The following is an 11,043-nucleotide window of genomic DNA, read 5'->3' as shown; positions in this document are numbered from 1 at the left end:
CAGAGGTCGCTTTTCAAAGGGAAATGACATTGGGGGTGGGCCAAGCTGTTTATCAGTTATGGAATTATTTTTGGTATTATTTATAGAGCATTTTTAGATCTAGCCTTTAAATATATCACGGCGATGTCGTCAACACGACAGACCTGTTTAATAGTACTTAGTGGTGCAAAAGAAGGTAGTATTTAACGTTACTGTTACTAGTATTACTTAAATTAAGTTTATAATATGTTGCTGCTAAATAGATGTAAGTTGTAACCTTTTCGTCATGAGAATTTAATATTTTTTATTTCATATGAAATGTTTATTAGGCCGTCTGTTATTCAACTTTCAAGTTCATGGTTATTTGAAACATGTAGAGTACAAACTAACCATAAAAGAAACGTACCACAAACTAAAAAATAACTATAAGATACAAAACATATATAATTTGAGAAAATGTACTCTATTGCCTTGCACTTACAGGGAGAATAAGAAAATGTGCGCGCATGTGCTTGTGTATGTATACACATACCTACACAACACAGGTAATGGAAATAAACATAATAATCTTATTGTATAACATAAAATATTAGCAGAAGACCTAACACTACATACTCTGATAAACTGACTTATATGGTTTCTGCAAATGAAATTACAATGTAATTGTGGCCTAAAATATTTTATCCTGTTTCATGTACTGCTTGAGTTCGATAAGATAAACTTTCCTTTGAAAGTGATGTGGGTTATTGATTTCCTGTGGTTGTATAAGTAGAAATATCCTGAAAATATTTTACATTGATCCTTAAGAATTGTATTTTAGTCATAACATTGAAAACTTGAATGTGAAATCCAGTCATATAAATCTACATGTATCAAAAGCTAATTGGATACATTCAATAATTTGTTCAGACTGTTTACATGTATGAGATTTTTTTTTGTGTGTGAACACAATTTTTAATAAAAAAGTAGCAGTTACTAATTAAACTTTACAGTAGAAATTGAAACTTTCAGTTTTCCAAATTCTTAGTAGGAAAACCATATATTCCTAATATGTAGTCCATTCATAGAATGTTAAAGTTTAAGTAAATACAATTTAGTATATATACCTATATATCTTCAGTTCCTTACTTTCTTATTCATATATATTTTTTTTCATTTAGGGAATTCAGCACAATCTTTTATTCAGTCTTTCACCTTACTTCACACAGCTTTTACTGTTCAGATTGCAACTCCTGGGGTAAGTATCAAATTTGTTATTTAATATGAAAATGTAGAAGTTGAGTACATTATATTAAACAATTTTGTAACCTCATTGTGTCGTTAAAATCTATGTTACCATGTCAGGTCATGCTCTATCTTATGACTGAATCGTGAAACAGTCCTACAGTGTAGTTTCCATTGCAAAAGGCTCTGCTGTAAGTTTGTCATGTTGAAAGCACTCCACTCCTCCCTGCCAACTTTCCTAATCCATCTAGTATATGAGGTGACATTTTTCCAGCACCTGTTTCAACAACCCGATTGCACAGAAATTCATAGGTGCTACATCTGGCAACCTGGCCAATATGTCTATATGGAATAGTATGGATACCCAATTTATTGTCCAGCTGCTTGAGGTATGTGATGGTTGATCAGGTATATCATAGGAGCAACTTCTGTACACATGACTTTTGTTGTTCTTTCATACAGAGATCCTTCTTGATAATCTTGCATACCACTGCCTGGGGCACATAAATTGTTTTTACCACTGACCTTTGTGTTCATTGGTTTTCATCTATTATATACTTGAGGTATGACTTGTTGCAAGTCTATTTCTGGACGGTACTAGTGACCAAAATTGATCTTTATTCTTTTGTTTGCCAGTGCCATTAACTACAAGGAATATTTTGTATAAAAAGACTGTTACATACCCCTCTCAGAAATCTGTTTTTTTTTATGGTATCTCACTACCTATGAAATTCCAAGTAATGTCAAAAGTATAGTTCTGATAAATGCTATTCCACTGTGACTTTATATCAGCAGTAGTTGCCACATGACTTATTGATTTTCATATTCAAAATCATTTTACATATACACACTCAACCCTCTGTATATTATTATATATTCTACAGTACGTGAGTTTCTAACTCTTGCATTCTAATTTAGTGCTTATCTCTCAGGGATTGAAACATCATGGTCTTGAAGAAACAATGAAATTTTTTTCTTTTTTTCTAAATGCTCCTATTTAGGAATGGAAACATGATAGATATTTAGTTTTAAAATATGATGTTTCAATGTATTCAAATTTAAAAGATATTCTGTAATATTTAATAGGTTTGGAATGAATGAATACTATTTTCACATTCATTGCATATATGTGTATGGACAGAAATAGATACATGGCCTTATTGAGTGAGTTCAAGCTAGATGAAGGAATGAATTACTTAATAAGATCCAAGGCTTAAATGAGAGACTATAAAGGATATATTTAGAATAATAGGTGGGCTGCTTGCCAGGGCAAGAGTAAGTTATATACTAGAGACAGGCTCTACTTAAGTAGGCTAGGTAGTAGCTGGGTGATTCATGAAATTTGGTAATTGAGTAATTGTTGGGTTCATTTGTTGATTAAATTCAACTAATATATTATTTTCACATGTGCTTGGTAGTTAAAATTATCAAATAGTAATAACTGGAAACATTTTGATCAGTTCATAGTTTTTGTGACATTAATCAATTTAATCATAATTTCAGTTAATTGATCACCACTTTATGTGATATTAATTGATGTAATTATGCTCACAGGTAATCAATTATATTAAGATAATCATCTACTCATATTTGTGAAAGTTTTTCAAAATATTTAATATAGTTTAACCCTGTGTATGACAGGGTTAAAATGAGCATGTCTCACCCTTTTGCAAAGTTATATTCAAGATTGAATTATACAACTTAATTTTCAGTGTACGTTAATAAACTTACCATCAAAATGTACTTAATAATTCAAATTTTACTATTTTCTAAAATTTTAATTTCAAAATGAAACATAAAAAAAATTCTCAGTCTTCACTCTTCTGTGTCACAAGACATGCCTTGCTTTGATTTCTACCACTCAGAATTCTACAACATCAAAATAGGATGCAGAGGCTTACAACAAATTAGAATGCACATAATGACAAGTAAGATTATAAAATGTAAACATTACAACTTCTTGATTTGCTGAGATATCAACAGATTTGTAAAGCCCACTAGAGAATCCTCCACTCATCTTTTCATGCCAGTTATCTATATCAGAATTGTTTGTCTTATGGTCATAGAAAGAAAGGGATCTAAAGACTGTTTGTTTAAATTTGGCAGTTTTAAAGGTGATATTTTGCAAAGTAAACTTGCTGTGTGTTGAGTAGAGTCATTGGTCATAGCTGTAACAATTTTTTTAACCTACTTATAGCTTAGTTAGAAAGCCAGATATGTTCTATCAATCTTGGGACATTCTCAACTAATGCCTCATATATTTTTCTATTCAAGATACAGATCTGAAAGCCACATGAATTATTGTTTGGACAACCAATGCAATGAGAGAAAAAAAAGGGGTTACTGAAGACAGGCCTCAGTGCCTAAAGCAAGTTATAAGTTTCTTGTTTATTTATTGTTATATACTTTTTAACAAAAGTAACTAAAATGTAAAAATTAAAAACTTCTTAAAAATAATTTAAAATTTCATAAATTTAGGAACTTGAACAGAGAGTTGGGCAATTAGGGGTGGTTGCTAGTTTATTAATATATGACCCAATTAATCAATTAGTGCAGTGTTATTCAAACCATGGTATATATAAGCAAAAAAAAAAAGATTGGTGGTGGGTGGTGCCAGAGAGTTAACTCTTCTTTAGTCAGCAATTCAACAACAGCAACAACAAAATTGTTGAAGGTGGGTGCCACCATCTGGTTGCCTTTCCACTAATTGGCAGTTCTAAATAAATTACAGCACAGATAATCTTAGTAGCTTGGTCTTAACATAAATGGCCTGATCAACTATAGTGGCAATATTTTGATTACTTGGATACCTTGAATAATTGGAAACCCTAATTTTGATTCTTGGAAGAATTGAAAACTAATAATCAGAAGCAGTAATTTTGATTAATCAGTTAGCTAATCATCAATGTAGTCATCCAGTTCTATTAGTCAGTATCTGTACTTTATCTGTATAGGGAAACATGTATGAACTCTTGCTGTGATTTATTGCTTTTCACAGAGTAATAAACAGCTCTTCCCTGGACCAAAAACTGGTAATGAAACAATAAAATTAAGGGAAAATAGATGTGAAAAGGTTAACGGCTGAAATTATGAAGATGATTGAATTAAAGATCTGGCAACAAATGATGCATTTTAAAAAGGAATGAAGGTATTATTCACTTTATTTAATATTTTTAAACTTTTTTATTTTGTTGTTCATTGATGAATTTGCTGCAGTTGATATTAAGGTATAGAAAATAAATAAAAATAATAAATGAAATATAAAGTTTTTCAGATTTTTGACATTCACTTAGAAGGTTCTAGAGGGTATACAATTGAAATATGAAATCTTTAAAATGAAAATAAGTATTTTTAGCCATGGTATAGCGGCTCATAGAATAGCTCTGAGTTTTTCAAATATAAACTTTTAGCTCATAGCTCCATCATCTCTTGACTGATTTGAGATCTAATTACAGCTTTGGACTCAGGAGGTCAAACCCTTTCAATTGATGTAATCGACCACACCCAAAATCTCGTAGATTAATTTACTTTTATTCTGCCTAAAAGAATTTCAATTTGAGGGTAGCCTGGTATAGATTCTAATAAGTAATAATATTGAATTGGGTATATGTGCACCCCATGCTTGGTATTGCTGGCACACAAAAATATAGCTAATAAAAAGGGAAAAAAAAGTTCTTGTAGATTAATTTACTCTAATCCTGCCTAAAGGAATTTCAAGTACCACGGCTATTGAGGATTCCCTCATTTATATTAATATGAAAATTATATTTTACTCTGATTCAGTAAAGGTTTTGTAAGTTCATGGACACATTTTTAGTAGAAATTCTTTATTAAAAAATTTAATTTTTTTTTGTCTGCAAGAGACTTATAATGTTTACTGAAAACTTGCCAAATTTCCTGAAGATACATGTAGTAAATTCAGAGTTATAGTGTGTACAGTTTCACACTTCCAAGGTGTGTCAAATTGACCCATTTCGTACTAGCATAGTGGTGAAGGAGCTTGAGTAATTGGGAATAGATTGATGGTCAGGGCAATGAGGATGTTGGGAAAAGCCTTTTGCATTATAAATCCATAGGCTTACTAACCCATCAAGGGACAGGTTTCAAGTTTAGAAAGTTTAATTGGCAGTTATCGTAGGCCACTTGATTAGACAGATGAAGTCATTGAGAAATTGTATAATGGGATTAGGAGCATTATTAATAAGAATTCTGATGTAGTAATTGTGGGAGATTAGATTGATTTGGATTGTATGAAGTCAATAGTGGGGGAGAGAGACTTATTGAAGTGATTCAGGTTGGTTTTTCTATACTGAATTGTCATGTCAGCACGAGGGGATGCCATTTTAGATTTATTGTTAACAACTAAAAAGAGTATGGTTGCAACAGTTCAAGTGGAGGAAACTTTGATAAAGACTAATCAGTGTATAATTATGTTTGACACGCTACTTGCTGTGATTAAAAAAGAATTAAATGTTAGTTCCTGATTTTCAGAGATCCAGTTTGGAAGCTATAAGACAAGATGTATCTTTAGTGAATCAGGATAACGAATTAAAAGCAGATGTGGAACTGATTTGTGAAATTTTTAGAAATAAATTTCTTTTAATTCAATATAAAAGAAATATCTTAAAAAGAGAGGAAAGGGATAACAGGGAACATCATATCTGATTGTCCCATTAAAGACACAAAGAAAATCAGGGATAAATATAAGTAAAATAAATTTAAAATTAACAAACAAAATTATGAGAAACACCTGGGTGACAATGATAAAACTAATAGCAATATTCTTTTAGAGTATGTTAAAGGTGAGCAATATGTTAAAATTGGAATTGGGCCATCAATGAATATTGAAGACTGTGAGAGAGCTGAGCCTTCTTTTTGTATTTTTTACAACAGAAAATGTTAGCAATATATTTGTATATCTGACCATTATCATACTGTGGGAAATACTGGAATTGACCTAAATCATGTAGCTGCTAATTCTTTGGTGCCAGTTGGCAGTAAGTAGAAAGTTTGAGAGATTAAAATTATATAAAGAACCAGGGCTAGACAAGGATTCACTTGGGTTTTTTAAAGGATGTCAAAGATCACATAGGCAAGTTTCTCTTTCATTTTTGATAGGTCAACAGGCAGTGAGCAGGTGCATGATAATTAGAGAGTTACTGAAGTTACTCCTATGTTTATAGCATGTGATAAGTGTTGTACTAAAAATTTTAAGCCATTTAGTTTTATTTCTGTAGTATGAAAAATTCTAGAGTCTGATAAGAAGTTTTACAAAATCGTATAGTGAAAAACAATACCATAAATGGAAGCCAACACTAAAGAGAAATATTGTTTTATTTATTTATTTTTTTGAGGATGTTACTTATCATCTGGATTTATTGTACATATATTTCCTTAAAGATTCTACAAAGAAATTAACTAATGGGGTGGAGACTTGTTGATTATGTTGTAGAGTGGTTTGGCAAGGTAAATTAAAATCTTATTATAAATGACGTCCAGTCAAACTAGACCTTTGTTAGTAGTGGAGTTCCTCAGGGTCGTTGATTTTAATTATATTAACAGTATTGAGTTTATTGATAAGAACATAGTTATATTATAAATCGAATCACATGCTTAACATAGACAGGAAACCGATTGGTAGTGTGACTCCAAAAAGATCTTGGATAGATCATTCAAGCCATCAGGGTAGTGTAAAGCTAATTAGATCTGAGCAATTAACTTGATTAATCAACATAATCAATTAACTATGAGCAAATATTATACTGATTATTGTCACAAAAATAATCAACCAATAAAAATTAGCGTTTTTTTGATGTGTACTGTTTTTGATTATTTCAACTATCTAGTAATCCAAATTTTACCATTTTGATTTTTCATTATTATGTCTCATTAATTCAAGTTTGTTTGACTTAATCTATTTGTGTCACAGTTTATGAAAATGATACTGTGTCCACTGTGGGAATCAAAACCAGATTTGTAGCTTTAGAAAGTGATTATTTTAGGAACTTCTTAAAATAATAATGTTTTGTATTTTTTTTTCAGATATCTCGTGATAATAATTAATGAGTTGAGTTTGATCAACTAATGAGCCCTACAATTAATCGTTTACTAAGTTTCACTAATAGCCTAGTTATAAAGCTAACAGAATTTTAGGTGTATTTATAGGCATGTTGATTACATGTAAAATGAAATAGTTATCTTTCTACACAAATTGCTAGTTAGATCTCACTTGGAATGATATGTACAGTTTTGGTTTTCTTATGTAAGAAAGTATTTTGATGACTTGAGAAAAGAAACGTAAGAAGTGAACGTATTAAATAAAAATAAATAATTGTCTTACTTGCCAAGGAGTAAGTGTCAGATTTTTGTTTTTATAGCCCTGGAACAAAAAAAAAAAAGGTTCAAAACAATTAAAAAAGATTTTTTTATATAATATATAATGAACTTGCAAAAGGTCGGTTTCTTGTTATTGTTAAGTAGAACATCTCCTGTTAATTAACTTGGGAGGAGATCAGTTTGCTCACGTGGTGGAAAGGTGTTTGTTTTTAATCTGTTATTACACCTGATATATTACCTAAATACATTTGTTTTAAAAATTATTTTTTGAAAAATAACAAGATATTTAATTTTGCCAAGCACATTTGGTTATAATCATCTCCGTCAGTAGTGCTTGAAATATTCCAACATTGGTGTGATATTTAGTGATGTAAAGTCAATTTGTATTTTTTGATAAGTTTTAAAATTCACTAGGATTTCTGCAGGAATCTCTTATTATCGTAATTCAGTTTTAAGCTTTTCTTATATGGTTACATAAACTTCTTTGAAGTGGAAATAAAACTTTACTAATTTTATTGATTTTTCTTTTTTTTTATGCTTACTGTGATTTCTTACAGAATATACTTCCATGCCTTAACTTGGTAAAAAGTTAGAAAACATATAAACTTTTACTTGCAACTATATTTATAGTCACTAACATCATTAACCACTCGAAAGCAAAAAAAGCTGAACCTGGTCATGAAAGTATTGTGAAAATAATATTTGTCTTAAGTTTTATTATCTACCAATTAAATATTTTCAGACAAATCGAAATGTCAACAATTAAAACCAAGGTATTCAATATCACAAGGTGGAAATTTTATAAGGTATGGGAATAATTATTAGGACATCATAAGCAATTCTGGTAGAACATGCATAAAATTATGGGTTTAAAGAGTTAACACACTGCACATTTACCATGAAAAGAAAAAAAAACATTTACTTACATAGGTCCATTTATACAAGGTAGATAATAACATGGTTTGGATTAGTTTTCAGCCAAAGAGACATAAAAGTTATCAGATGCTGTCACTGTCCAATGGGTAAATTGGAATTTTCGGGTGGATGCTAGTGGCATCTGCTTAGATTTATGGAGTTAATCAAAGGGCACAAGAAATATATTATTTTTTTAATCTGCTTATAGATACCTGTATGTCTGTTAATTTTTCTTCTTTGTCATTATTTTTTGTTTTTTTTTACAAAAATTCTCTAATGTTTTAAAATCATAGTGAGCAAGATATATTGTGTTATCGATATCTGTATTTTTCTTTCAGGGAAAATCTTTAGAATTTACTAATCAGGACGAACAAAGTAGAAGGTGGTTAAATGACTTTCGAATGAAAACGTTTGCTGTTCCTCTAAGTTTACACACAATAGATCGTAAGTATAAAATTGAAAACTAAGGAACATTACAGTAGTTTTTAATATTTTTGTGGTTTTAGAGAAAGGAATTTGTTAGACATACATGACTGTTTCATTTAAATTTAATATGAAAGTTTTGATATAATTAGTTATAAAGTGCAAGTGTTAAATTAAGTATTTTTAGAAGCGATAACTTACTGCAGGTTTCCTTTTGTAACTGATTACAAATCACTTGTTGTGAATTGACATCACGTAACTTGAATCTTCTGAATTTTTCTCATTACAACATCTCAGAGTCTGTTGAAAGTTTTAGGCATCAGTTGGGCAATATATATATATATATATAGGTGATCAAGTTAAGTAAGGGAAGTAAAAGTGAAATTAGACTGCGTGTCAGATTACATATAATGGGCAATTTTTAAAATTAGTGTCATAGCCTTGTTTTGTAACAACAAAGTAAGGAAGAATAATTAATCTTGTCATAGGGTGTTCTAAAGTAATTGAACCCTCCTGTGTGGACTTCGATGAAAAGGAAACAGTTATTTAAAGCCCTGGATACAGCTGTGATAACCAACAGTTTGATGAATTTTAGTACATATGTTTGACTTGTTTTGAATATATTATTTTATTGTAAACAAGTGGATTTTGTGCTGTCTGTTTGTTGTTGAAATTATCACCAACAAATCACAGACACCTACTATAAAAAATTTGGACCCTATAAAACTTGACAGAAGTAAAAGTATGTGTATGTGTGTATATATATATATATGTGTGTGGTTTTCATTTTTTTTTTTTTTCAGTAATTGCAGCCACAATTTTGTGTCTTACATTTATAACAGGTTTTTTCTCAGTGTGAAACCTTTAAACAACTTTCTTGCACTTTTATTCAAGCTTTTTGTATATGTTTTACCTATGGATATTTCATAATTTGATAAAGTGAACTTAGTTGAAACAAGTCTTTTCAAAGTACATAGTATATAAATCATGGATGTATTTATATATATATGTGTGTGTGTGTGTGTGTGTGTGTGTGTACAAACATTTTAGTTAATTTCAGTTAATCATATGTGCACAGTTGGGGTTCAAGTATGCTCCAACCTTCTATATACTCCCATTCAACAGTTTATGTTAGAGAAAATACTAGATACAATATACAGGGATACTGCAAAAAAAAAATTTTAGATATGTATTTACGAGGTTTTTAAAGGTTATACAAATACAATTTGTAAACTGTACGATGGACAAAAATATATTTCTTATTCACATGAACATCACCTTGCACTCAAACTCAAGTGAGACTGACTTTGTCAATTCACAAACACAGGTAAAAAAACTTTATTAACACATCTGATTTTTTGTTTACATTAATCTTGTACTATTGACTAAATGTTTGCCACATTTTGTGAAGCTATACTTCGTAAGTTCAGAATTATAGTGAACATTACTTCTCCAATATGGGTCTGTCCATTGGACGTTCAGTTGACAGAGGAAGTATGAGCTTTTGGTATGATAAGTTTAAAGTAATATAATATTGAATAGAACCTCAATTTCTATGATTAAATATAAGCAGCTGAAAGAGATGTAGCTCCAAATGAGACAGATTATTGTTGATGAAAACATTTCAAGACAAATTTTGAATATAAATTTAAAGAGAGAGAGAGAGAAAACCTCAGCAAAAAAACTAAAATTTTCCCGGTATCATAAGGCTATTTTAACTTTTTTGTGTGAATTTTTTTTTCAGCCCACTAAGTTATCTAGTGTGTCATTTTGACCTTGATAATAAGTTAGTTTACCAGTTGGAAACTAATTAGCTGGGGGGAGAGGGGGAAGTGAGTTTCAACTTCTATCAGTGACAGTAGTTGTAAAATTTCAATTTTTATCAAAAACAACTTGTTATTAGTTTCACATGTGATTATTCTTCATTAAAAATGTATGTCAGAATCAAAAAAATGTAACTGACTGAAAAGAGAAATGGTTTATAACAACTATATTAATCTTGTTTTAAGAAAGAATCTTCTTCAAATATTTATGATTTTGAAATAACAATATTTAAAGTTTGGGAAGTAATAATATAATTGTCAAGTCTTTTTTTTCTTTTTTTTCAAAAAATTGACGGAACAGCTGGTGAGACTTTAATTGCATTCTGGGAACAATGCTGCTTGT

General features: G+C 30.1%; 1 protein-coding gene across 2 annotated transcripts in view; it reads left to right on the top strand.

The window, feature by feature from the left end:
* The window catches only part of LOC106463258 (glutamine amidotransferase-like class 1 domain-containing protein 1), a 21,520-nt gene continuing 10,477 nt past the window's right edge, over positions 1-11,043 (top strand). Inside the window, exons 1-4 of one of the 2 annotated variants that reach the window (XM_022390704.1) lie at positions 47-73; positions 463-524; positions 1,140-1,216; positions 8,793-8,898. In XM_022390704.1, coding sequence (XP_022246412.1) covers positions 476-524; positions 1,140-1,216; positions 8,793-8,898 — 232 coding nt within the window. In that variant the 5' untranslated portion in view covers positions 47-73; positions 463-475. Of the gene's footprint in view, positions 176-462; positions 525-1,139; positions 1,217-8,792; positions 8,899-11,043 lie in introns of both variants that reach the window. The other variant, XM_013923271.2, reaches the window with a different exon arrangement.

The sequence above is a fragment of the Limulus polyphemus genome, unplaced genomic scaffold (assembly GCF_000517525.1).
Source record: "Limulus polyphemus unplaced genomic scaffold, Limulus_polyphemus-2.1.2 Scaffold1362, whole genome shotgun sequence".
Taxonomy (NCBI): domain Eukaryota; kingdom Metazoa; phylum Arthropoda; class Merostomata; order Xiphosura; family Limulidae; genus Limulus; species Limulus polyphemus.
This window is presented reverse-complemented; position numbering and strand designations above follow the sequence as displayed.